Source organism: Westerdykella ornata (assembly GCF_010094085.1).
Source record: "Westerdykella ornata strain CBS 379.55 unplaced genomic scaffold EI97scaffold_16, whole genome shotgun sequence".
Taxonomy (NCBI): domain Eukaryota; kingdom Fungi; phylum Ascomycota; class Dothideomycetes; order Pleosporales; family Sporormiaceae; genus Westerdykella; species Westerdykella ornata.
Window position 1 is genome coordinate 393,219 of NW_022986866.1, and position 25,466 is coordinate 418,684.

Consider the following 25,466-nt stretch of genomic DNA (forward strand, 5'->3'; position numbering starts at 1 on the left):
ACCATGTCGGTCAGGTCCGCAACGAGACCGAGAAGCAGTTTGGGTTTGATTGCCAGGCTCCGATATCCAGGGACATGAATCACGGAATCATCGCAATATCTTCTATATTGAGGGGATTTCCTGAATTTTCCCAAGGGTTGGACATATCACCAAGATAAAAACGGGGGAATGCAGTGTTTATTCATCTCATTCATTTATTCATTTGATCATCATGTACAAAGAATTCCGAGCCAAGTTCCGTCCAAGTTCCGTCCTGTTCCCCTCCCTATTTCGAGTTATAGTTATCTTATACCAAAAATCATACCGACGCCTTAGGCCCAAGGCCTTCATTTCTTATTCTTTCCAAATATCCATCCCAACCAAGCGAATGACAAAAAGGCCCAAAAAGCCCACAAGCACAAGACATTCTCCAAAAACAATAAGCAAAATTGCGCTGGATATACACAACCATCATGGGCGATAGCTCGCTCACTCGGTCCCACCCGTGGCAGGGCCTCAGTGGTAAAACGAAGGAAAAAGGTGAAATGAGTATGAATAAGAGGAGAGACAACCCCTTAGTAAAGAAAAGAGGAAAGCGTGAAAAACCATACCGTTCCGTGCCATATGCACTGATGCACCCGACCATTCCCAAACCGATGCATGCAAAAAACCACCAACCTTATCACCAATGCTCTAATACACATACGTCGCATACCTCGACAGACTCGGCTTCGTATAACTCCCATCTCCCCTCTCCTTTTCAGTTTCCCTCCCTCGACTCGCGCTCCACCGGATATCCTCGGGCCCAATCTTGGGCGCATACGACACCTTGTCAAACTTGGTCTGATGTCTCGCACTCTCCCTCTCCCGTTCCCGCTCCCGCTCCCGCCGCAGAGCATCCGGAGAGATCTCGCCGTACAACCTCTCGCCCCTGCCCCGCGTGGGACTCACACGACTCGAGCTCCTCCCCAGAGGCGGTGGCGGAATCGCCGACGAAGAGCTACTCGACGTCATGCGCACGGGTTCGGCGACAGCGGGGCGATTCGCTCCCATGGGCGGTCTCGACAGCGGGCTCGGCGAGCGGGCCCGATATCTCGACGGCTCGTGCAGGACGGTGCGATGCCCGCTGGAAGCGGTCACGTCCTCGGGGCGCAGAGACACGCCGCCGCCGGGAGTCGGGTAGTGGTAGTATTTGGTGGAGAGCGGGGGAGGTACAGAGGGGTACTCTGTGAAGGGTGGGAGGTCTGCGGTTTCCGACGTGCGGAGGCCGGAGGGACGGGCGGATGCTTCCTTCCTACGTGAGGAGGAAGAGGAGGGGACGGTGGGCATGGTTTCGGAGCGGCGGAATTGGGGTGTTGGGGAGGTGGAGCCCCGATGGCCGTCAGGGTAGTCGGTATGCGAGCGTTGGGGAGTGGCGCGGGGAATGTGGATTTCGGCCGGGGAGGAGGAGGAGTGCTTGAAGGATGGGGGTGCCCTGCGCTCCTCTTCCCAGTCTACAATCTCGGGCACGCCCCTGCGGTCACGATGGCTGTCTCGGCCTGAGGACGAGGGGCGATCCCTCGGGCGAGCAGACGAGCGGCGCACCGTGTCTGGTCGCGGGCGCGAGGAACGGCTTTCGTAGGGATCCGGGCGTGTGTCCCGTGACGACGAGGCCCTGCTGGCGGATGGTCTCGCCTCGGCCTCCACTCTGGAGAGGTGAATGTAGCGGACTGCGTCCTGTTCCAGTTCGCTCAGCTTGCGCTGGCGGTCCAGTTCGGCTTCTCCGCTGCGGTGGCGTCGGGGCTCCTTGGCCTCCTCGTAGGATCGTCGCTCTTCGGCTTTGCGGCGATCCTCTGCAGCTTTCCTCCGAATCTCGTCCTCGTCGTGCCTTCGGCGGTCGTCGTCGCTGCGTCGTCGATAGTCCGACTCATAGCGGGCCTTCTCGTCCGTGGACGACGAGTCATCCTCGACATAGACAAACTTTCCAGAGCGCTCTCTCCTTTCCTCTCGATCTCGTGTCTTGGTGCGCTCTGATCGTGTTCGGTCTGTGGAGGCCTTGGTGGAACGCGAAGATTCCTTTTCGCGTGAGGAGCGGGATGCACGAGGATAGGCCTCGTAGGTATCGTACTTCCTCGCAGCTCGGTCTTCGAAGTACCGATCGTCCTCATACGATCTCGGTCTACGCTCTTCATAACGACCAGCACCGGTTGCGCCGAAGGAAGCCCCTGCGGGAGCTGCAGTGCGGGTCTCATAGCGCGCGGCCTTCACGTCCGCTTGAGGTCCTCGCTCGTTCCGTAGCTTTTCCATAAATCGCACTTCTGCATCGTACTTCTTGCGCTTCTCGTCGTCGCATAGAATCTCGTAGGCTTGCTGAATCTTGTGGAACTCCTCCTGCTTCTGCTTCTTCAGTGACTCGTCTGTGACCTTGTCCGGGTGGCACTTGAGGGCGAGTTTGCGGTATGTCGACTTGATTGTCGCAGCATCGGCATCTTTGGACACGCCAAGGGCGAGGTAGGGATCGGGAGGAAGGGTAGCGGCCATGGTGATTGTTGGGCGGTGGTGGTGAAGGAACGGCGAAGGACAGGAAACGTGTCCTTGATGTTATAATAATGATAAGGCGAAGCAGGACGGCGTCTCAGACCTCGGGGCGTGTCTGAGGCACATGCAAGAGGCTGATGTCTGGGGTGTTGGAGGTCGGTTGCTGGGAGAGCCGGGCAGGCGGTGGCAGTGATAAGTGTGGCGCCTCGGAGGGGCGATGTCGATCGTGGGCAGGATGTCGGGTAGGAATGGAACGGAGCGCGGCGAGCTTTTTGTAGCCAGTTGCTGTGGCGGGAAGTTGGTCTTTGGAAAGAATGTGTTTCTGGAGAGGGTGCCTGGATTGACGACGATTTGACGATGGCGGAGATGGGGAGACGAGTGAAGTTGTATGAGTAAGGGGGATTTCCCTGTTTGGCCCTAGGGTCAGGAACGGCAGGAACGGGAGCGGGAACTTGGAAGGCCGGGGAACTTCGCAGCAACGCGATCGCTTGACGAGGATGACTGAAGGGTCCGTGAGGAATAATCAATTACTTTAACTTGCTGGAGCGTTCCTGAGGGATCCAGGCGTGTCCAGCGAAGAGGCAGTGCACAGCTTGCGTGTTTGCGAAGGAGATTGGAGTGAGAGAGGACAGTGTTGGCTGCGGGGTTTGTTTTCGGCGGTCGGTCCTGAATCGCAAAGGAGGCAGGCGCAGGCGGGTTGGGGGAAGCGGTGAGCAACGTCACTTTTGGTGCTCCTCGTTGCGACGACTCCACAGTATGAAATGCAGCCGGGGCCCCACGAAGCTGAAGTATCGAGTGTGTCGACTGCTGCACCTCCGAGGGGGGTGTGGGAGGTGTTGGTGTGGTACGGTGCTGCGAATTTTAGAAAGATTACTGTATGGGAAGCCCGACGAAAGGGGGGTGACAATAGGTATAGCAATAAGCCTGACGGGACTGAGGGTGCAACGAGGCAGTCCGGTGATGTCGCAGCCAGTTACTAGTTAGATAGTATGAAGTCGAGCTATGCAAGTACAAGTACCGTGGTGAAGCCGTTCGTCTCGGTCTTGTCTAGTCCGTGTATTAGTACAGAGTATGCTGCCATCACGCGCAGACTCGCAGCAGCTCGAGAGCAGAGCGAAGTGGAGCAGCCAGTCAGGCTCTGCGCCTTCGCTCTGTACTGTGGAGGTGATGCGACACAGAGTGAAGCCACTCTTGGAACGACCCTCAACCCTCTCACAACATCGCGCAAGCCGCCCTGGCCGCCAGTAGTCCACTATCCGCAACCATGCGCATGCATCGTCCACCATCGTCCAGGGCCGCCTAGACGGTCGCCGGCGGTAAAAGAAACACCTCTCCAATCATCAGTCGTCGTCCAACTCGTCCGCCACGCTGTGTGTTACGGGACCTGCACCATCACGCCGTCTGATAGGCACCGAAACAGGCACGCTGCAGATGCTCTAGAAGCCGAACGGGCATGCCTTTTGTCGATGTGACCGTGGCCGGGCCGCCAATAATGCGAGCAATTCGATGGTTGCCGTGAGAGCCGCAGGAAGAAGACCGAGGAGCCATGTTGCCCACCAGCAAAGCGAAGCGTTGCACTGCCCGCTTGCGTCGCCTCCACGGACATGCCACAGTGGATGGATGGCAGCGTGCGTGGCTCTTTCTCCTGCTTACCTGATCCTCACCACATCTCGCCTGCGAGATACTCCTTTTCGATGCGTGTTGCAATAACCTTGAGTGGTCAAGGTCAATTGGCGCAATCCAGCTCAACTCGCTTCCGACGACAATACGTCGAGAGACTCGAACAACGCCCAAACCATCCCACAGTATTGCCCCTCTCTGTCCCCTTGAGTGGCAGATAAGGGACTTCATGCGGGGAAGATGCGAGAAGCGGGGCAGGGACGGCCTGCCCTGACAGCCAATGGCGGCATCCATGTCCCCCTTCCGACGACGCCCTGGGCCACTCTGAGCCATTATCTATACGGTTATACGTGTGCCGGCTTGATTGAACGTTGCCCATCCAGCACCATTCCTCCGGTGACAAACGTCCAACTCTCATGCTACTGGTAGTTCTCCTCGGTGGAGCCACCTGTATCACGCAATGAAACCATCCTGCTGTGTGGCCATGTCATTACGCTTCGAATCTCCATACAGGCAGCTCAAGGTCAACTCCAATCGGCTTGTTGAAATGTATCGAACCGCCAGCTATCCGCGGACCCAGGTACGCTGCGTTGATCATGACGGTCTCGCGACGTGCCCGTCTCTGCTCCGCGACTGTCAGTCCGATCTCGCTCCGTGCTGCATCTTGGCCCTGGGCAAATGCGCCTTTGCACACAGCCGCTGTCCTCGCCTCATTCTCATCGTCGTCCTGCGAAGGCAAGGTTGAACCAACAACGGCAAGCTCGCGATCCTCAGTCGTCTTCTCAGATTGGCCCCTCGGCTCCAACGTCAGGGCGTCCGAAGTAAGGCTGAAGTGAGTACCGGCAGGCGTGAGGAGGCTGTAATTGTCGAGACGACGCCCTTCTTTCGCTGTCAGATTGACCAGTGACTGCTTCTTGTTCCCAATTCCGGGATCCTTCCATATCTCGACACACTCTTTTGGGGAACCCATCTCCGCCGTGTCACCGTTCCACCGCACAAACTCGACTCCACGTGCTTCATGTATGTGCCCGCATATAGAGAGCATGGGCCGCACACGATGTAGCGCTTGGAGGAGAAGTTCACAGCCTGACCGGTCGTCCTTGGTTGCTGCATCGCAGTGTCCAGCCGGAGGAGTGTGCGTGACGACAATGTCGGTATCCAGGGGTATGGCATTCCATAGCTTCGACGCTTCTCCCCGCTCGTACTGGAAGCCCCAAAGCCCATGCTTGGGGCTATATGGGCTTCCAAAGACCTTGAAGCAGGTCCCCGGTCCCTCGGGAGAGTCGAGATAGATCGACGCAGCTTTGTGCTCAAGGTAGGTGATTGACTTCGACTCCAACAACAGTTTCCGGCATGTAGACGGATCCTGCGGGTTCGGCCACTTCCAACCCGAGCCATGTTTTTCAAAGAAAACTGTGTCCAGAGTCAAGTCATGGTTTCCTGGGTCTCATCAGGCTGCATTCGAAGGCACTCGGGAAAGAAGACCACGGCTACCAGCAACGACTATTTTAGCCTCGAAGTCGGCCTTTTCCAGCCATTCGACCGTCTTCTTCAGCTCGGAGTAGCTCCCCTGGTTGGTGAGGTCTCCCGCATGGATGAGGACGTCTCCCTTTGGCAGTTTGGGCGTCTGGTTGTGCGTGTCGGAGATGCAGACTATACGTGTCTTCGCAAACCGTCGAGTGGGCAGGGAACTCATGTCAGCTTCTGTAAGAACCAGATTTATGCTTTGGAGATGCGTTTAAAGCTGGTCCAGTCCATTTGTCATGTGGTGCATGTTTTCTTTGAACTGTCAACTTTGCCATCTGATCGAATGTGGAGTAGACGAGCGCTAGGCCCGATTTGTAATGGCCATCCATCTGAACTTCAACACAACCTCTGCTTGGTAATTTTGACACGCAAATGCGGAATACATTCCAGTAAGACACCTCTGCATAGCTACACAATACATTGCAGCTTGCTATGATTCTACCTTCCCCAAGACATTCTGGAAGGACTTCATCTTACTCCAGCTGTAATCTGACCCACCACCAAGCTTAGCCCTGCACGAGGGACATCTCACCCTTACGCCGCCCACTAGGTCAAATCCCGCCCCTAGAACACCGTTAGAAGCCTTGCTTGTGTGCCGCTTACCAAGGTCAACTAATAAGTAGCCATTCCCGCAGTGAGATGACCTTGTCAGCAATGAGCATCAGCTCGAGGGGCAGCAAAGCCGCGAGCCGCGCAAGCATCTTACGCAAGAACTGTGAATAGTGCGTCTGCTTTAGGGGACTAGAGAACCATATAGCTTCATCAAACAGTGGACTGGTCTGGCAGCCTTAGAAGCTGCACCTTCGCATGCCCCGTACACAAAGTACAACAGAGTTTCCTACTTCCTCCCGGCAACTGAACTACCATACTAGAAACATGCAATCGGCTACTTGGAATAGTCTCCACCAATCACCATTCATTACAGTGAGATTCGAGATCTCTCGGATTACGCCTATCACAAGGGGCTGTTAAGCGCCCAGTTCGCACCTCTGCTGCCTCCTGCATGGTCAGATGCCATCCCTGCTTGTGGACCCTTGCCGTCGTTTGTGTTCGTGCTGCGCTGTGGTACGAACGGCTTCGAGGGCTCTGATCTGGAGAGGAGTGGAAGAGTGGCGCATTGAGGGAAAAGGGCTTCAGAGCAGCTTAACTACTTCTTTGTTTTTGCGGTCGTGGGGATGATGCTACCCTAGTAGCGTACTATATCAGGCGTCTATCTTGAATCCCTTCGAATCATCAATTGCAGAATGCTACAGCCTACATGCAACGTGCGGGTGTAAACGCAGAGAGGACTGTTGGAGAGTATCTCGTTGGGAAAGAATAGAAGAAGGGCTAGTCTACCCACTTTTTTTTTGGTAGAGATTTGAATGCTAGGTCCCTACAATAAATGTTTCCTTCATAATCAGTCGAGGAATTGATGACCGCCAACTAGTGAACGCATTCCTGTGTGAACCCTCAAGATTGAGCATCATGGAAAGCGACAAATTCCCCGCCATTCAGTGATGTCATTGGTCGGAAGAAGAACTACACTAGCTAGTCCCAGCGGCTAAACCACTTTCTGAACACGTGTGGGGGAGAGACCATAACAACTCTTGGAACCTTGGAACCTCAATACACACCTCAGATCACAACATCAACAACAACTCAGCACTCAAACCGGCACTCCGCACACCCCTTTCCGCTGGCATACCCAACATGGTTTCCACGCGCGGCCACCCTCGGGACTTCCCCCAACCGGAAACATCGCCGGCAAAACCGTCGCCGCGAAAGAGTCTCCGACGTTCCACCAGATCGCCGTCGCGCGCACAAGAAGACACCCCTTCTGCGTCACCATCACGCGATCTAATGACCGCCTCCGCGCCCACGCTACCCAGCTACTCCTCCCAGCTCGACTCCCTGAGCCGCACCTCCGCGACCACGAGAGAAGCAGTCTCCGTGTCGATCCCAGGATGGTCGCACACGGCTTCCAACATCACAATCGCGTGGCTCATGGTTTCGGTCCCGCTGCAGATCTGGGATACGCTGTACATCCTGCTGCGACCACATACGATGGCCGGCGGCAAGCTGCAATGGCCGTTGTGGAAACCGTATGAGATTTATGCTGCCATTGATCATGTGTATGGGTGGCCGGGTTGGAACAATAACGATGGGTTTGGCGGGGCGCAGGGCGCGCTGAATCTGGTTGAGACGGTCCTGTATGGGCTGTACATCATGATTATCGTGAATCATGGGGTTCCTTCGGCGAGGGGCAAGGGCGTGCAGGTTGGGGAGGGGGCGCGAGGGTGGCTTTCTGGAGGGAGACGGGTGCAGGGGAAGAGGGGGAATAGGGCGCTGCTTATTGGGTTTGCGGCGGCGGTTATGACGCTGAGTAAGACGGTCATGTATAGTGAGTTCTTTGCCGAGATATGCATACTTGATATTGGTTGTGGTGCTGACGATGAACAGTGTTGAATGAGTATTTCAGTGGTTTTGAGAACATTAAGCATAATGATTGGCCAACTCTAATCACATTCTACATTGTCATGAAGTAAGTCTAGCTATCCCAAACGCTGCCAACAATACCCATGCAGCCGGTTCTATGTTCGGAAACAGTCACTAACGGCTCCGCAGCGGTCTCTGGATTGTATTCCCCACATACATGACGATTGTCTTCGGTTCCGATATCCTAGAAGGACTGGATCTCATTGCTGTTGAGCCTGTCGCAAAGCCGCCTAGGAAGAAGAGGAATTAGACGACTTTTTTGACTTTTGTAATCAGCGGGGAGCGGGTCTTGCCTAGCATTTCATCTAATTCAACCCTTTGATCGTTCAAGTAACCAGCAACATAGACTGCGCTTTTCAAGTCCACGCGTACTATCGACTTGGTACTGGTCCGTGACTCCAGGGCTGTTTCCATGGAGAGGGACATGCCTCCAAGATCCAGCCCTGGCACGGAACCAAAATACCTCCCGTGGCATTATATTTTCAATCCCCCATCAGGTTCACCCTAATCCTCTAAATACATCGATGCCCCGACTTCTCGCTGCCTGACCAACCTGATGCATCAAGCCTACCGCCATACAGATACAGCGATACGCGAGACTAAGTTGAGCCGTAAGCCTTTGGTTCTTAGGTATATCAGGCGTTGTCTCTCTTCTTCCTTTCGGTTGCCTTTGGGATTTGCAGCACTCGAGTATATCCGCCGCCAGAGCTATCTTTACGCGTTTCTTGCTTCCACGGTGAGGCATATGGCGTAATAGGCCTATCTGAGACGTCGTACATATTCTGCCATCATTCCTCTTTCTACACCAATCGATGGTTACGTCCATGTCTCTCCATCTCGACGTGCCTTCATGTTTCTCAAAAGTCGCGCATATTGCACACAATGTATCGCACATATCCCACCGCGAACTCGTCCCTTTTCTCCAACCTCTCTCTTTCCTCCTTGAAACATCCAACCCATCCAACCCCACCCATTCCCGCTACCCGCTCGATCCGAGCCCATCTCATCCACCTCATCCCCTCCAAAATCCCTCCCGCAACCCAACCCCAACTTCCCTACCTCACACATCAAGCACTCCCAATTCCCCACTCCATACCGAACACCTCTTCTTTCTGCTTTCGTAGCTCACATGACACAACACCGAGCTCTACGTTTCTGCTCCGTCTTCTCCGGCTCCCTCCGAGCCGCTCTGCTCACGCGCCCATCAAGACTGCGTTCATACTCTCCGATTTCACGTTCCTTGCTGGTTGTAGATATGCTGGAGGTGAGTCGTCGTGTAGGCGTCTGCGGCCGCTGCTGTTGTGCGGTTCTTCCAACGTCCTTCTCCCTTTGCCCATATCTGCCACCGGTCTTCCTGTGCAGACGAGCGAAGCGCAGGCCCTTGGACATCCAGGCCGGTCTGCGGTGCTGCTTTTGCTTTGCCTCTTCATATGCTTTTGTCTCTGCTTTGTCGCTTCCAACTCCGCTACCTTCCTTCCCGTCACCGTGCAGGTTAAACCGCACCCCTTCGATTATCTCGTCAAATTCGTTCCTCTTGAAGCCATCTTTCTCTCCACCTCTTTCCCCGCCAACTTTCCCACCTCCTTCCTCATCGCATATGGTCTTCCCATCCTCCTCCTTCCACCACGGACACGCAGCCGGGTACTGCGGATGTTCTTGGCAATTCGTCTTCCCGCGCGGACGGCGGCGGTACGTGACGTTTCTGAAAGTCCACGCATGATCCGCTTGATCGCCGTCGTCGTAGTCATCGTCGGGGTTGCCATCTTTCTTCCGCTCATACTCTCCATATCCCTCGACGTCTCTGTCTTTCCCAGCTTCTCCAGTTTCCCCGGTACCCCAGACATGCATGCTATGTTCCCTCGTTTGGTTCTCCCTCTCTTCCTCTCCCTCCTCTTTCCCATCACATTTAACCCCCTTCCTCCTCTTTCCCCCCTCCACATCCTCCCTACCCTTCATCACCCCACCACCACCACCACCCCGCCCCTCCCTCACCCTCGCACTAACATACAAAGGCCGAAACATCCTCCTCCTCTCCCACTCACTCACCGGCGTCGGCGTCTCGGGCCTCCCATAAGTATCTAGATCGCCGATCCTCTCACGCGGACGCTTATCGCGCCCCCCGTGGACCACGGCGAGACGGTACTTGATGCCGATGTCTTCACTGTAGTTGAGGTGTTGGGTTGTGCGGTTGGGGTTGGGGAGGGGGTGGCTTGGTAAGGCTGTTGCTGGTAATGGGGATGGGAAGGAGGAGGAGAGAGAGGAGAGATTGGCATTGTGGGAGCTCGTCGTCGCGCTTACCGTCTCTGTAGTGGGGGCTTGGGTGGTAGCGAGCAGATTCCTGAAACTCTGCTTGTCGTTTAGGGTCGTAGTGTGGGTGTGTTGGGTGCTGTAGAGTTGGTGCCGCGAGCGCGAGTGCCCGAGCCTGGAGGCTGGAAATTGGGGATGGAGTGGTTGGAGTGAGCCTGTTGCCGCTGCTGCCGGTACTGTGGAGGTATGTAAGCATCCTCGTCGTCCGAATTGGTGGGAGATGAGGGAGGGCGGCGATGGTGATTTCTTGTTTAAAACCAAAACCGACGTCGTGAAGTTTACCACCGTAGGACAACGCGCGAAGTTCGAACAAAAGAACGGACAGAAGGAGAGGCTGGGTAAGAAGACGAAAAAGAAGAAGAGAACCTACCAGGCGCCTCCGGCCTCTCCTTTCCCAGTGCCTCCTCCATCGCATCGCCAAGTTTCCTAACCCTCTCCTTCATACCATCCGTAATCCCCTGCTCCGGAGAAGGCGTCACCTTCCGAATCGACGCCATGCTGTGCGAAGTCGTCGGTCGTATTGGCGACGACCACGGCTCGGCGGGGAGGCGATTGCGGCTGCGCGTCGGTGTAGGCGGGAGGAACGTTGCTGAGAAGGGCGAATGAGGTGGGCCTGCAGAAGACAGGTTGTGGGGGTGGGATTGCGGAGGCATGGTCTTGTTTGCCCCTGCTGCTGCTGCTGCTGCCGGAGAGTTTGAAGTAAGGTGCGGTGAGGGAGGTGAAGAAGTTCAAGTGAGAAACGGTGGAGGGCAGCGAGCGGAGCAGTTACGTGAGAGACGAGATACAGATGTGTGTTGTAAAACTGAAGTATAAAATGAGATGTAGAAGCGGAATCGCAGCAGTGAGGTGTATGTAGATGGAAGTGAGAGTGAAGCGAGACGAGGGCGTTAGGCAGGCGACGACCAGGACTCAAGAATTGGAATCTGAAGCGCAGCCACGAGAAAGATGGGACGAAGAGGCAAAACGAACAAACGAGAGTGGCGAAACGTCCAGTAACAGCGTGCCTGCCTCATCACATCACCTTCCCGTCGCCAACACCGAACATGTGGTATTGACACAAGGCAAACGTTTGAAGAATATATCCCATCCATTCATCATCTACATATCCCGCCGAACCCGGATCAGGGAAAAACAGTGATATATCGCGCTCGAGTTCAATCAATCATATCCTCGAGGACCGTGGGTAGTAGCCTCATTCATAATCCAACACCTTTGCAAACAAACTAAAGCCGTTGCCTTTCGAACTCCCAAGGAAAAAAGGACAAAAGAGAAATCCCGCATAGGGACCATAGAGGGCCCTGGCAAAACGAAGAGTCTTCCCCAAGAACGCCACGCTTGCTGAACGCTAGCGCATTTTCCTTTCAAAAGAGAAGACAGAGGAGATAGTCCATGTGACAGATACTGTAGCAAAGTAAGGTGAGCGAGAGTGTGGGTAACAAGAGTATGGCGTATATGGTTCGCCGCAGAAGGGTACTAGAAACTAACGATTGAAACATTAAAGTGATCCAATGCGCCTGGATTCCGTCGAGAAGACAAGAATATCGTAGCGCAGGGGTATGCACAGAAATGCATCGCTGAGAAGTGCAAGTATGATAGAGTTTCTAAAGCAGGAGCGAATGAAATAGTCGCTGGAAGGTTATCAAGAGGGGAAGTAAAAAGCTGATGTTCAATTCAGAGAACGTCCCAGATATTTCGCACAATGGGACTGCTTCCTGCCTGCACTGGACTCCTGGGATCCTCGGCAACTTTGTGCGGCGTGAGGTTGAGCGGTTCCTTCCAGCTGACACGGCTTTTATTGTCTGTTATCGTGTCATTCGAAGAGGCCGGGCTAGTGTCGTCGACAGGAGACCGCAGTTCGAAGTGAAAGGGATTCCGGGTGAATTCCTCCGCACGCGGCGACATGAGTGCATCCAAGTCATCCAAGGCTTGTGGGGGACGGAGGGAGCGGTTCGGAAGCAGAGCCTCCATCTCGGTCTGTAATTTCTGAAGCCTGCGCTGCTCGCGCATGTTTGGCGACGAGAATCTGGTGCGGAGGGTGGAAGGCCTCTGTGGGGTGGAGAGTAAACTCTGCTCGGGAGTTTTGGAGGGAGGAGCTTCAGGTCCTGCTTGGCCAGCGGTCTCTACAGGTCCCATGGCTTTCGTCTCCAATTCTACATCTCCACCATTCGATTTAGCGGCATCGGAAGGAGCGAGAGTTTGCTGCATCGCGCTTGGGGTCGATAGAGGCACCCTCGGATTCGGTTGTGCGGTACTGTTGAGTGATGCAAACCCGTTCACAGACTCCGGTTGCTGTAAATGCGAAGGAGGCAGGATCGCCTGAAAAGAAGGGCGACGATCTTCAGTCTCAACAGTCAACGGGGGCGAGAGCCCTGCTGATGCGAATGGATTAGTCGGAAACTCGAAGCGTGTCGGCGATGTCAGACCGAACGGATCTTCATCTGCTGGAACGCTTGGTTTCAAAGGAGTCATATGGAACTCTGCGGCTCTGGGTGACCTCCAGTCACGATCTGAAGGATCGGCGCGGTGAGCCCATGGATCACGTGGGAAGCTGGTGATAGTGGGTGAGGTCGCTGCGAAATCGTTGGACGAGTGATCGCTGTGGCGGCAAGATTGCACGTCGAGACGTGCCCATGGATCTTTGGGGAACTCTGTTCGGATGGGCGATGCCACCTGGAATTCCTCAGGCTCACACTGTCGTTGTGGTCCCAAGTCAAAGCTTGCCTTGCAAGGAGATAGGACACCGAGCGAACTATCAGTCTGGACCGAATTGAGAGAAGTCATGTGGAACTCGGTGTTTCTTTGAGACATCGGAGGCCCGCTCGACTCATCCGCTCTAGCGTCACTACTGTGGTCGCCGAAAGGAGCAAGAGGTGGGATATTGAAAGTCGCCGCGGCGGGGGAACGCAGAGCCCCAAACCCAGGGGGCTGAGCAGGCACCGACAAGCCTACTCTGGCGCTTTGAGAAACGGTTTGTGGCGCAACTTCGCCAATTGCATTTCCAGGCAGAGTGCGGAATGGAAGCTGCCGCGAGAAGTTCGGGACTGGGTTATTGTTTGAATCTCCCATCTGCTGAGGGACACCATTCGTCGGAGCCATCTTCGCAGGTGGTAAACGGTCATTGTCAGTGATAGAAAGCATAGGTATGACATGGCCCTTCGGGTCGACATAGGGCGTGGCCGTGGGCGACGATTTGGGGGAAAGATCGAAATGCGTCTGACTCGACGCCCACGATCGGCGGTAATCGGGTGAAAAGAAGGCCCCAGAAGGAGCAGACAACGGCCCTGGAGATATGGCAATCATGTTACCAGTGCTGGCTCGCTGCATATTCATATCAGTCTCAGGAGGCAGAGGAGCAGTACGGGGCGTCCGAGGGCCTGACGTCGCTTGTCGGTCAAAAGGAGAGTGCCTGCTTGTTCCTGCAGAAACACCAGTAGAGAGCCCCGCGGACCTTCTGGGAAATCCATATCCTTGGTTGTGTGTGCGGCTCTCGTTCGCCCTAAGCAGACCGTTCCGGAATTCCTGAAGCTGCATGATGAGATTCATGTTTGGTCCAATCCATTTGCTGCGCTTCTTCACTGCATCATAGGCCTCCTGAACGCTGATGCCAGGATTCTTGTAGAGACCGTAGGCAACGATCAAGCTTGCCGAACGGCTCACACCACACTGGCAATGGACCAGAACCCGCTTCCCCTGCTTCACTCTGTCATCCATGATCTTCACCAGCTTGTACAGGTCCGGGACGATATCGGTGTTGTGCTCCCATGGCATATGGATATACTCCGGAGTCTTCGATAATGTACCATTGACCATTTGCTCGCCCGGAAGGACACTCTGCAAAGTCGGAGTCGCTTTGGGCGTGGTCGGGGAGCTGTTTTGCGGATCGAATGACGAGACTGTCGGTCTTTCTGGAAGTGAGGCGAAGTTGACGCTCTCTGCGGGAGGCCCATCCACACGTCGTGCATCAAGATCCTTTTGCGATTCAGACACTGTATTCGTGAAAGGGTTCTTGACTTCGCTGGCGACATTGACAATCACATCAAAATTCGTGGCCTGCTCCGCGGTCGGTTCGAAGTACAGGTACACTCCGGATTCGTAGATACATATGGGTCCATTGGGGTACGCCGCGGGCTTCTCCTCACGAGATTGAGGGATGTCGAAGTTGGGTTCTTGGTCGTCTTCTTCTTCCTCCTGCTCAAAAGGAACTTCGGCGAAGCCATGGGGATTTGTCTTGAGGGGACGTAGAGGAGGCAGTTTCATGCCACCATTCACAGCTGCACTCGGAGAACATAGCGGCAGCGAAGGGGAAGACTGAAAGTGACGGAGAGTGGGGCGGTTGACCGCGGGTGTTGAGGGGATGACTAGTCTCATCGGCTTGCTATCACTGCCGGGTGTCTGTATTGTCAGGCTCAGGTTGCTCGGTCGTCGCTTCGGAGGCGTCGGTGGCTTAATGAATGATGGGGAGGTAGGAGCAGACGTATTCTTTTCTTTGGTAGCGAGTAAAGGTAGAGAGCCAGTTGGATTCGCTCTCAGATTGCTCAAAGACGTCGAAGTGTTGATCCCCAAGTTTTTCAAATTCCTCGGCTTCTTCGCGGGGGTGGTTGGCCTCTGCAGTTCGAAGAAGGTATTGGGAGAAGAATCGGATGACCCATGGTCTGTACGGCGGGATCTGAAGTCCGCCACGAACGAAGAGGGCGCTACCTTTGCCACGGGCGACTCTGGGGACGGGCCTGGCGAGGGATCGGTGACAGACGACGAATCCATTGTAGATATGGTGGTGGTGGGAGAACTGTCGGACGACTCGGATGCAAGCGTAGATGTACTGTCCCGGTGGATGTGATATGCAGCAAAAGCAGCGTTTGATGATGCTGGAGCTGTTGGGTTATTCCCGCTTGACGCAGGGCGCCCTAGATGAGCGCCATGTGTTTGTGTAGTACTAGGGACTGAGTTGATCTTGTTTCCGTTACTGGCATCCTCCCCAAAGACCGACATGAAGGTGGGCATTGGCGGGAGGACTGTTTTCGAGCTAGCTTGCACCATGCTTGGCCGAATGGTCCTGTTGGCACGGTGCCGTGAACGGGGAGAGCGATTGCCAGCAATGCTGGACCGATATGGCGGATGCTGGGGGTGGGCTACGAGGGATCGATTTGGGAACTCGGGTTCGGACTTTTTTGACGGAAGGAAATGATTAGGTACTAGATCAGGAGCAAAAGCTCTCTTCAAGGTGGTACTGTCAGCCTGGGGAACCATGGTTGTGGTCGTTCATTACAATAGGCGAACGCATGCAACACAAAGAGAGAGGAAGACGGTGAGCGGTAAAAGAGAAGCGAGTGTGGAGTGAGCGACGGAGAGGCACTGCACTCTTTGAAGACCGGAGGGGAATTGCAAAGAGATTTGTGCTCCTGTCACAGTAGCAGAGGGCAGCGGACATCAACAAGGTGAGAGGTTCTGAGTGTCATGTTTGATGGATGCAACAGCGGGCGGGTAGGGGAATAGGAGAAGCAGGAGGGATTGAGGCACAGGCAGACGCACCGACTCGACAACAACCGCGTGGGTTTCGTTGCTGGACGACTGGAACGAGATAACCAGATCTCGAGTAAGCGCTTGAAGGAGTGACTGGGCAGACGTAGCGCCTGTTTATGTGGCGATGCGCAATAGGAGAAAAGCCGACAAGACGCGAAACAAACAGTTTGGTCGTCAATCCGCGGCGGGAGAGAGGGAGAGGCGGGGAGGGTGGAAGGGAGAAAGGAGGAGCCTGCGAGAAAGGCGGCGATGCGACACCGACACCTGGAGTTGACGAGAGCAGGTGTTGAACGACTTTGGGAAGACGGGCTGCAAGTCGAACAGTCGTCGCGAGCGGAGCCGCCGGGGTCGAGGGGCGGGCGGATTGGGAGGGAGGGAGGGAATGGGGATAGAGGCGTAGAGCGGCCTGTCACGATGTTGGTTGAAGGAATGGAGTCGTTGTCGAGAGGGTGGTTGTGAGCAGAGCAGAGGGCGGCTAGGGCAGCAGTGGTGGACGCGGATTGGCCCGTTATTTTTGGCCTCGAACCGTGAGTTCGCTGGGCGCGCGCTGAGGGGTGCGGCCGCTCGTCCAGTAGGAGGGCGCCCGTGTGCCGCCACTGACCTGCCCACCTGCACCGGCGTCGAGATGGCACTGCAGCACAGCGTGAGAGGACGAGGGAGAGCACCAGCGAGGTACGGGGGACGGAGTACAGGATGATGGAGAGGGAGGAGGGGCAAGAGAGGTGGGAGTACCTCTGTACACCAAGATGACCGAAATGACCGTTGTTGTGTGAGGGGTGCCTGCTCTTTTCGTGGGCCTTTGTTCCCATTTCCCTGTCCGAGGAAGAAGGCACGACCCAACCCTTGCTTTATTTTTAGCTGGCCCCTTCCGTGTGTGCTGTGGAGGCAACAACACGCGACAAACTCCCAGCACTCCCGTCCCGATCATCGATCAGCCTTACGGGACGCACCCGCACCTTGCGAATACTATGGTGATGTTCATCGTAGTTACAACCTACTAGCAGCAGACCAACATTGGTCTCTGCAGACCCCCGAGCTGCCGAACCTCGCTGCTGCGCCGACTCCTGCAACCCAGTTTTAGTCCTGGTTGTCGCAGGAACTGGAAACAGCTTGATAACAAACGACCACAACACCGCACGTGAAACATGAGAGCATCTCAACCGGGTCGATAGTTCAGTGCACATATGCTTTTGAAGGAGCACAGTCCCACGGTGCCAAACTTCATAGTTGAACATATTGGTTGTCCACGACATTGGTTTGAGCAAGCGACCGCTGCCCTTCTCTTCCTACTGCCTCCGTAGCCCGCCAATCCCAGTTGCATCACTGGTAGCAAACTGGCCCCACGCCTACGAAAGACTTCATCAGCCTCATCTCCAAACGCTCGGATGGGAAAGGATAGACCTAGGCCACCAGTGTGGCTCTCGCCCGCCCGTCGCAGGCAACAAACAATACCGAGTCGAACGATAGATGCAATCACTGTGCGTCGCATTGTGGACACCTTTTGGCTCTTGGAACCTTGCATTCGTCAAGCCGAGGCCACAACGATGAACGAAGCGCACCGACAGCATATTGGTTGCTGCCATTGATCATGCTTGCCTTTATTACCTGCTGTCGACCAGTGCCTCACACACGGCCACAGTGTTCGTCTTGCAGAGTCTATTAGCCGGTAATCAAACAGGTTTTTAGACTATGCTTCTCGGGTTATGCGTTCCGTCAAGCCAGTATGAAGTTGATCATGTTGTAAGCCCGAAACAATGGATCTTCAATCCTGATGAATAGTTATAGTTTGCTATGATCTTCATCAGACACCTAGGAAGCTACGGGGACGTTGGGTCGTTGCCCCTTCTGCTTTTCTTTGGGATTTTTCCAATAAACGGATTTCCAAAGCCACTAGGCGCACCGTATCAGGACCTAGATAGCTGTGAAATGGCACAGTTCATTCCCCTTCTGTTTCCGGTCTGGTGTCGTGTTGAAGATGATCGTCAAGGGTCATTATCGGATCGGGTTTAGTGCTCCACCAAGCGAGCAGAGGAAGTCTTGGCGGCCACCGCCCTCCATCGTCGAAAATCTCAACCTCGAGAACTTCATTTCGTAACCCGCGACGACTCCAGACCAACCGAGGCCCAACTAACCACAGGTGAGTTCCGTATTTCCTGCCTTCCGACTATCCAAAAGTCTACCATTTTATTCTTCTGCTGCAACTGTACCATTCGATTGCTCATCAAGCGCAGGAGTTCACCATGTCGCGCCCGACCGTCACCGTCATTAATGCGGATGGCTCTGCCTCCCAGGACACCCTCCCTATCGCCAATGTCTTCAAGGTCAGTCGAGTACATTGATCCTTCACTGCTTCTCCGTCGTCGACTTGCGACCACATGGACGAGCTCGGGAAATACGGGAAGAGTTGGTTGGGATTGGAATATCCGACGATACGATTGCTCTACGGGAAGTGAGACGATGCAGCGACTTGCAGGAAGATACGTTCACCGTAGGGTTGGCCTCGAACGCTTGGTCGTAGACAATGGAGACGACTTCTTCAATTCCCGAGCCCTCGAGACGATGAATCAAAGCCGACGACAGCGGAGCTAATGGATGTCTTTGAAGACAGCAGCTAACCGATCATAGGCACCCATCCGCCCTGACATTGTTCATGCCGTTCACACTGGGATGAACAAGAACAAGCGTCAACCTTATGCTGTGTATGTCGACGAATTACCACCTTTAGCTTTGCAGATCTAACAGTGCTGCAGCTCCGAGAAGGCTGGCCACCAGACCTCTGCCGAGTCTTGGGGCACAGGTCGTGCTGTCGCACGTATCCCCCGTGTGTCGGGTGGAGGAACCCACCGTGCCGGCCAGGCTGCCTTCGGTAACATGTGCCGTTCCGGACGCATGTTCGCCCCGACCAAGGTCTGGCGCAAGTGGCACCAGAAGATCAACCTGAACCAGAAGCGATTCGCTACCGCATCCGCTCTCGCCGCTTCTTCCAGCGCTGCTCTTCTGCTCGCCCGTGGTCACGAAGTCTCGACCGTCCCCGAGGTTCCCCTCGTCATCTCCTCGTCTGCTTTCGCCAACGCTGCCATCTCCAAGACCTCCAAGGCTGTGGCTCTGCTGAAGGCCGTTGGTGCGGGCCCTGACGTTGAGAAGGTCAAGAAGTCCCGCAAGCTCCGTGCCGGTAAGGGTAAGATGCGAGGCCGCCGCTACACGCAGCGCCGTGGTCCTCTGGTCGTCTACAACCCCGATGAGGATGGCAAGGAGCTTGTCCTTGCTTTCCGCAACATCGCTGGCGTTGAGACTTCGTCCGTCTACTCCCTGAACCTTCTCCAGCTCGCCCCAGGCGGCCATCTTGGCCGTTTCATCATCTGGACGTCGTCTGCCTTTGCTGCGCTCGACAAGATCTACGGGTCCACGACCGAGCCTTCGGCACTCAAGAAGGACTTCCTCCTGCCTTCCACCATCATGAAGCAGCCCGACCTCAGCAAGCTCATCAACTCTTCCGAGGTCCAGAACGTCCTCCGCCCCGTCCGCGGCGGTGCCATCACCAAGCGCACTGTCGTCCAGAAGAAGAACCCTCTCAAGAACTTCCAGGTGCAGCTCCGCCTCAACCCGTATGCGGCTGCTTTCTCGAAGGAGAAGTTGGGTCAGCAGAAGGTGGAGTCCAAGGGCAAGCCCCAGAAACCCGCCGAGGCTTTCCAGGGGCTGTTGAAGGAGGACTAAGACAAAGGTGTTGGGTCGGGTTACAACTTCTTTTACGGTTTAGGGACAGCGACAAAATGGTGGCTTTTCATGTAGCTGCCATGATGGATATCCAAATGAGAACATTCTCTCGATTTCAAAGTCGTGCGTCTACACGTGGGTGCTGTTGAAGCCGTCACGCATGTGGTATTGAGCGGCGAACTGGTGCTACCGCGTTTTACAGCTGTTCAATTCCAAGATTCCATCACAGTGGGTACCTTCTGTAGGTAGCACGCACCCGCCCGACCAGTTGACAAAGCTAGCGGTTGTTCCAAACTGCATCGGGCTAGCACGACGCCGCACGTGCTGCTCAAGTCTTGGCAGTTGTCATGCGTGGGTCCCATCAGGAACATTTGATGAACCTGTCCGTGCTGAAGCTTGCTCTGTGCCAAGCCGAAGTCGAGGGTTTTGGGGCAAAAATATGGTGAAAGGGCAGTTCTTCCCCCGACGCTAGGCCGCTGTCAATTCGCCAACGGCGTTTGGCTTCAATTCTTCTTGCGCATTCGGTACTATGGTGGTAGAAAGATAGAAATTGGGCTACGGACCTGGGTAGCCGCTGCTCGTTTTGGTACACGACGTTGTGATCGACACCTGGGCACGCTTCACCACCTGCAACTTCGTTATAAGGCGGGGAAGCTGTTCTCCTGTTTCCCTTTCCTCCTCATATCCCCCTCACAGCTTGGCCACCATGGCGAGTCCTCTGGAAGACGTGTATTGCACAGTAAGAGCTGCAGCCAATGTCGTACGGACAACGCGACCTAACCACCTTGCAGCTCCTCATGAGCGACTCTTATCTCCCTGGTACGTACATTCCAATGTCTTGGAAACTCAACTGACCCCCTCAGGCGCCGCCGTGCTTGCTCACTCCTTGCGAGATGCAGGAACGAAGAAGAAGCTGGCAGTTCTCGTCACGCTGGACACGCTGTCTGCGGATACGGTGGAAAAGCTCAGAGTAAGGTGAATCCGTAATGACGGCTAGAATAGGGACTGACACTTGCAGACGCTCTACGACTTTTTGATACCTGTCCAACATATACGGAACCCTATTCCCGCGAATCTGTATTTGATGGGACGGCCCGACCTTGCGTTCTCGTTTACCAAGATTGCACTATGGAGACAGACCCAGTTCCGGAAAATTGTATACCTCGACGCGGACATGGTCGCGCTCAGAGCTCTCGACGAGCTGTTTGATCTCGATGCCGATTTCGCCGCTGCTCCGGACATTGGCTGGCCTGACGCGTTCAACTCGGGTCTCATGGTCGTGACGCCAAACATGGGCGACTATTGGGCGTTGGAGACAATGGCTGCGGCTGGTGACAGCTTTGACGGCGCGGACCAAGGTCTTCTCAATCAATACTACCAGCACCGCAACTGGCATCGGTTGAGCTTCACCTACAATTGCACGCCCAATTCAGAGTACCAGTGGGAGCCTGCTTACCGTTATTACAAGTCCAATATCAGCGCCGTGCACTTCATTGGCAAAGACAAGCCGTGGATGGACGGCAAGAAAGCGCCCGGAGGACCAGGAGTATACAGTGAACTTGTGGCACGGTGGTGGGCGGTGCATGATAAACATCTCAAGGAAACCAAGCGAGAGCCACAGCCGTATCTTTATTCCGGAGTTTCACCTGCTGGACAAGCCCCGATTCCTGATATTGTTATCGAACCCGAGGCACCCCCTGAAGCACCACTTACGACCACTGAGCTCCCTTTCTCTGAGCCTGGCGAACCGGCAGAGAACCTTCTACTTGGGATAGTAGAGCCGACTCCAACCGTGGAGCAACGCAGGTTCTCTGCACCACAGATGGAATGGGACGCTACCATGTAAGTCTTCTGCTCACACCAAACAGTAGCCACCTCTGATATGGTAGATCCGCCCCGCCCCCTGAGTCGAGACCGGAAGCCGCAAACTTCCCTCAAGAGATATATGAGTTCAACGAGAGCCGCGAGTTGTTCCACGCACCAAAATCGTACCCTGAGCCTCCAAAAGATATGTGGTACAAAGTCCCAGATACCAAACCCACGCTGTCTGAGACGCCAAAGCCCATCTTCCCGTGGGAGCAGATCCCCGACCGACCGAAGCCCACTCGCATCTTCTCAGTAGATACATCTCCGTTGCCGACTCCTGAAGCGATGTCAAACCCGACGGCTCCGGCTCCGGCTCCGGCTCCAGGCCCCGCTTCAGGCCCAACCCATGCCCTGGCGGAGGCTCCGGCTCAGGCACCTGCTCCAACGCATCCATTTTCTACTGTCCACTACGAAGGAGCAGAGACAACGTCAAAGCCGGGAGAAGGAGCAGAAACGACAGCTTCTGCCAGTCCTGAACCAGCTTCTACCCCGAAAATGGCTGACGCGTTCCATCAGAGCGGTGTTAACGCTTGGGATTCTGTGCCAGGGATTGAGCATTATGTGCGCGCTATAATGAACTCACACAGCCGACGGGCGAAGCCCCAAGTTCTGTACTCAAGCGGAAGCCCCGAGGAGCTCGTATCTGACGGTAGTGGTAAAGGCCGTCGCGAAAGCGTGCTCATTACTGATTTTCCATCTGAAGTCGAACGACCGAGCCTCCCCGTGACGCCAGCACCCCGCCCTACTGTGTGGCGCAAGGACAAGGATGCAGCGTTTGAGCTGCCAGAGGCTGAAGGAGTTCCGGATCAAGCTGAGTGGGTACGTTTTGAATGTCCCCAATGTGGATTTCAATCTGCTCGCATTGAAGACTTCTACCGCCCTGGCCATGATTACCCCAATATTCCTACCGTCGCCCCTGTCCATGATACTTCTTCACTCCTTCCGCAAAGCCCTGCGAAACTTGAGGCTCCAGGAGGAACAGAATCATCGAGAGCCACCGCTTCTGAGAAACTGTCGGTTCCACCCGAACGTAAATATCGGAGCGGTACTAGTGCTCGCGGAGCGCCTCTTGCATCGCTGACAGATCCTTCATTGCTGGCACCGTCACCTAGCTCCGATCCCTCCGTGCCATCATCTTCTGCATCCATTGTCGCATCTACGCTATGATTGCTTTACATGGTAATCGTCTTGGATTGTGCGTACACGGATGCTGACTTTACATGCTACAAGAATCCGCAGGAAAGGCTCGAGCAACTGCGACGATCATCCCTCCTCGAATTCGAACACCTGAAGGCGCCGGTACATCCAGACCCCCCGTTGCGAGAATTACCGGAGCATTCGGTGCCAACTCCTGAGGAATTGCGTGTCTTGCGGCAAACCAGTCATGAGGAAACGTCCGATGACAGCCAAGAGAAGGCCCCCAAGCCCAGGAATGCCTCTGTCTCCAAGCCACTGCTGAAAGAGCCGGACTTTGGCGAGCCCGCCACGCGTGTGGTATCTGACGACAACATCAGTCCCACACAGACACGGCAGGGTTTGGTATCTTGATTACTCTGTTTTTTCCTTGTGTCCTGATTCTCGTTTGCCGCATTCGAGGTGTGAGCGAGTAGCTTCAACTGGCCTACGTCCTCGTGTATTATATGTCTTTTGGCATGGGCACGGCTTTATATTCGTTTGACTCTTCATGCATGATTATGTTGATTGAGCGCTGTTTCTCCTTCAGTCTGGCTCCAGTTTTTACTTCGCGTTTGCATTTGTAGGCTTTCCTCGAGCTGCTACCGTTGAGCCGCCGTTTTGACTGCATGTATTGTATGATATATTCCATTGCGCTAGCTGGTACATTCATCCAAATTCCTCACCTCATGATGGATCGCCGTACCGGTCTCTTGACCCTCAATGCGCCCTTCAATGCGCTCCTCAACATTGAATGCTCCTTCACGGGGTTGGGAGCATGGGCCAGGTCAACGATATGCGCCCCAGCGTCACCCTCACATGACGTTCCATTATTCGACACCCGTGGACCTGCACTCAACCATGCCCCGCTTGCCCCTCACCCCCGTCACCTTGCTGCATCGTGCTCCTCTAATAAGGCCGTTATCACCTACCCGATTCTCACCAGCTGCCCTCACTTTCCTCTCTTCCGCCCCGACGCTAACCGTGCACCAAAAACGGCGATTCTTCTCCCCAAATCCCAGTCTCCGTGCCCTCTCCATACCGCATCATCAAAGACCAGGAACAGTTTGGCCATACCTCTATAAAGACTTCGACGCCATGTCTCACCTCGACCCCTACTTCAAGCAAGTGGACAACCTGCAGGACAAGTTCATTGAGAGACTGCGAGATGCTGTCGCCATTCCCAGCATAAGCTCGGAAGATGCGCGGAGACCGGACGTCGTCAAGGCATGTAGCCCAAGAACGCTCTGCCAATGATGGAACTAACAGTGTTCTTAAGATGGGCGAGTGGCTCGCCGAACAGATCAAAGCCCTCGGTGGAACCGTCGAGCTTCGCCAGCTCGGAAAGCAACCTGGCCGCGAACACCTGGACCTCCCGCCCTGTCTCCTAGGTCGCTACGGCGACGACCCAAACAAGCTCAACGTACTTGTATATGGCCACTACGACGTACAGCCCGCACAAAAGTCGGACGGCTGGGCAACGGATCCCTTCACACTGACCATTGACGAGAAGGGACGCATGTTCGGCCGCGGAAGCACAGATGATAAGGGGCCAGTGCTGGGCTGGCTGAACGCCATCGAGGCCCATCAGAAGGCAGGAGTCGAGTTGCCAGTGAACCTGATCATGTGCTTTGAGGGAATGGAGGAGAACGGTTCGGAGGGCCTGGATGATCTCATTGCCGCTGAGGCGAACAAGTTCTTCAAGGACGTCGATGTGGTGTGTATCTCGGACAACTATTGGCTGGGCACAGAGAAGCCGTGCCTGACGTATGGCGTCCGTGGCTGCAACTACTATGCCCTCGAGATCTCTGGGCCCGGGCAGGATTTGCACTCCGGTGTCCACGGAGGTGTGACGCACGAGCCGATGACAGACTTGATCAAGATCATGAGCTCCCTGGTGGATCCGGATGGCAAGATTCTGATCGATGGCATTGATGATTTGGTTGCGCCCGTGACTGAGCAAGAGGCAGCACTGTATCCTCCTATTGCTTTCACCATGGATGATCTGAAGGAGTCGCTCGGCAACGACGTCTCCATCTGGACCAACAAGGAGGACGCCCTCAAGCACCGGATGCGCTACCCTTCACTCTCACTCCATGGCATCGAAGGTGCCTTCTACACCCCCGGGGCGAAGACAGTCATTCCCGCCAAGGTCATTGGCAAGTTCTCTATTCGCACAGTGCCGAACATGGAGATCGACCAGGTAACCAAGCTCGTTGAGAAGCACGTCAACGAGCAATTCGCGAAACTCAAGTCCAAGAACACATTCAAGTTCCACGTCGTGCATTGCGGCAAGTGGTGGGTCGAGGACCCCAACCACCCTAACTACACTGCCGCGGCCAAGGCTGTGGAGCGGGTGTTCGGCGTGAAGCCAGATATGACGAGGGAGGGTGGCAGCATTCCGGTTACACTCACGTTCCAGGAGCAGCTTGGGAAGAACGTGTTGCTGCTTCCCATGGGTAGCTCAACAGATATGGCGCATTCGACAAACGAGAAGCTGGACAAGAGGAATTATATTGAGGGCACGAAGCTGCTCGGAGCGTACTTGCACTACGTGGCCGGCGAGATCAAGAGGAGTTGAATAGAAGTCTGAAAGCGATATAAGACAGCTTGATGATACATAATATTGTACACATTTTGCTCTCCGGTATTCCTGAATGGTAGCGCAGTGGTGCTCCTGATAGAAGCAAGTTTGTACTATGCACGGATGGCGGTACACCCTTTGTCTTCGCCTTGTGCTACGGCATGACTGAATTCCCTCGTCT

The 25,466-nt window shown here is 55.0% G+C and overlaps 9 protein-coding genes across 9 annotated transcripts; 4 read left to right on the plus strand and 5 right to left on the minus strand.

Annotated features, from left to right (window-relative positions):
* Positions 1-247: 247 nt before the first annotated feature.
* Positions 248-2,878, minus strand: EI97DRAFT_87992 (DnaJ-domain-containing protein). Its single transcript, XM_033803178.1, has one exon. The coding sequence runs from the start codon at positions 2,497-2,499 to the stop codon at positions 673-675; it is 1,827 nt and encodes a 608-aa protein (XP_033652637.1). The 5' UTR covers positions 2,500-2,878; the 3' UTR covers positions 248-672.
* Positions 2,879-3,682: 804 nt separating this feature from the next.
* On the minus strand, positions 3,683-4,580 carry EI97DRAFT_87990 (uncharacterized protein). The gene has a single exon (XM_033803177.1). The coding sequence runs from the start codon at positions 4,447-4,449 to the stop codon at positions 3,889-3,891; it is 561 nt and encodes a 186-aa protein (XP_033652638.1). The 5' UTR covers positions 4,450-4,580; the 3' UTR covers positions 3,683-3,888.
* Positions 4,581-4,606: 26 nt separating this feature from the next.
* Positions 4,607-6,648, minus strand: EI97DRAFT_451296 (calcineurin-like phosphoesterase; the record flags this gene model as incomplete). Its single annotated transcript, XM_033800333.1, has 3 exons — positions 4,607-5,556; positions 5,611-5,779; positions 6,631-6,648. The coding sequence occupies 3 exons, from the start codon at positions 6,646-6,648 to the stop codon at positions 4,607-4,609; spliced, it is 1,137 nt and encodes a 378-aa protein (XP_033652639.1).
* Positions 6,649-7,082: 434 nt separating this feature from the next.
* On the plus strand, positions 7,083-8,714 carry EI97DRAFT_401186 (uncharacterized protein). The gene is made up of 3 exons (XM_033796456.1): positions 7,083-8,026; positions 8,086-8,167; positions 8,251-8,714. The coding sequence occupies exons 1-3, from the start codon at positions 7,336-7,338 to the stop codon at positions 8,369-8,371; spliced, it is 894 nt and encodes a 297-aa protein (XP_033652640.1). The 5' UTR covers positions 7,083-7,335; the 3' UTR covers positions 8,372-8,714.
* A 1,561-nt stretch (positions 8,715-10,275) lies between these two features.
* On the minus strand, positions 10,276-10,639 carry EI97DRAFT_434667 (uncharacterized protein). Its single transcript, XM_033798684.1, has one exon. It carries the CDS (start codon positions 10,622-10,624, stop codon positions 10,280-10,282), a length of 345 nt encoding a protein of 114 aa, XP_033652641.1. The 5' UTR covers positions 10,625-10,639; the 3' UTR covers positions 10,276-10,279.
* Positions 10,640-12,099: 1,460 nt separating this feature from the next.
* On the minus strand, positions 12,100-15,189 carry EI97DRAFT_380333 (uncharacterized protein; the record flags this gene model as incomplete). The annotated part of the gene is made up of 2 exons (XM_033795754.1): positions 12,100-12,976; positions 13,076-15,189. 2 exons carry the CDS (start codon positions 15,187-15,189, stop codon positions 12,100-12,102), a joined length of 2,991 nt encoding a protein of 996 aa, XP_033652642.1.
* Positions 15,190-18,045: 2,856 nt separating this feature from the next.
* Positions 18,046-19,782, plus strand: EI97DRAFT_434670 (uncharacterized protein). The gene is made up of 4 exons (XM_033798685.1): positions 18,046-18,085; positions 18,180-18,269; positions 18,574-18,647; positions 18,699-19,782. Exons 2-4 carry the CDS (start codon positions 18,189-18,191, stop codon positions 19,660-19,662), a joined length of 1,119 nt encoding a protein of 372 aa, XP_033652643.1. The 5' UTR covers positions 18,046-18,085; positions 18,180-18,188; the 3' UTR covers positions 19,663-19,782.
* A 268-nt stretch (positions 19,783-20,050) lies between these two features.
* EI97DRAFT_88243 (nucleotide-diphospho-sugar transferase) lies at positions 20,051-23,060 on the plus strand. The gene is made up of 5 exons (XM_033803180.1): positions 20,051-20,401; positions 20,454-20,481; positions 20,526-20,632; positions 20,681-21,504; positions 21,552-23,060. Exons 1-5 carry the CDS (start codon positions 20,369-20,371, stop codon positions 22,693-22,695), a joined length of 2,136 nt encoding a protein of 711 aa, XP_033652644.1. The 5' UTR covers positions 20,051-20,368; the 3' UTR covers positions 22,696-23,060.
* A 739-nt stretch (positions 23,061-23,799) lies between these two features.
* EI97DRAFT_380002 (beta-Ala-His dipeptidase) lies at positions 23,800-25,282 on the plus strand (the record flags this gene model as incomplete). The annotated part of the gene is made up of 2 exons (XM_033795738.1): positions 23,800-23,922; positions 23,981-25,282. The coding sequence occupies 2 exons, from the start codon at positions 23,800-23,802 to the stop codon at positions 25,280-25,282; spliced, it is 1,425 nt and encodes a 474-aa protein (XP_033652645.1).
* Positions 25,283-25,466: the final 184 nt, after the last annotated feature.

Coding starts and splice junctions, on each gene's coding strand:
- EI97DRAFT_87992 (XM_033803178.1), bottom strand. CDS start 2,499: ATGGCCGCTACCCTTCCTCCCGATCCCTACCTCGCCCTTGGCGTGTCC.
- EI97DRAFT_87990 (XM_033803177.1), bottom strand. CDS start 4,449: ATGGCTCAGAGTGGCCCAGGGCGTCGTCGGAAGGGGGACATGGATGCC.
- EI97DRAFT_401186 (XM_033796456.1), top strand. CDS start 7,336: ATGGTTTCCACGCGCGGCCACCCTCGGGACTTCCCCCAACCGGAAACA. Junction 8,027..8,085: donor GAGTAAGACGGTCATGTATA/GTGAGTTCTTTG, acceptor GACGATGAACAG/TGTTGAATGAGTATTTCAGT. Junction 8,168..8,250: donor ACATTCTACATTGTCATGAA/GTAAGTCTAGCT, acceptor ACGGCTCCGCAG/CGGTCTCTGGATTGTATTCC.
- EI97DRAFT_434667 (XM_033798684.1), bottom strand. CDS start 10,624: ATGCTTACATACCTCCACAGTACCGGCAGCAGCGGCAACAGGCTCACT.
- EI97DRAFT_434670 (XM_033798685.1), top strand. CDS start 18,189: ATGTCGCGCCCGACCGTCACCGTCATTAATGCGGATGGCTCTGCCTCC. Junction 18,270..18,573: donor CTATCGCCAATGTCTTCAAG/GTCAGTCGAGTA, acceptor AACCGATCATAG/GCACCCATCCGCCCTGACAT. Junction 18,648..18,698: donor AAGCGTCAACCTTATGCTGT/GTATGTCGACGA, acceptor ACAGTGCTGCAG/CTCCGAGAAGGCTGGCCACC.
- EI97DRAFT_88243 (XM_033803180.1), top strand. CDS start 20,369: ATGGCGAGTCCTCTGGAAGACGTGTATTGCACA. Junction 20,402..20,453: donor TGGAAGACGTGTATTGCACA/GTAAGAGCTGCA, acceptor ACCACCTTGCAG/CTCCTCATGAGCGACTCTTA. Junction 20,482..20,525: donor GAGCGACTCTTATCTCCCTG/GTACGTACATTC, acceptor TGACCCCCTCAG/GCGCCGCCGTGCTTGCTCAC.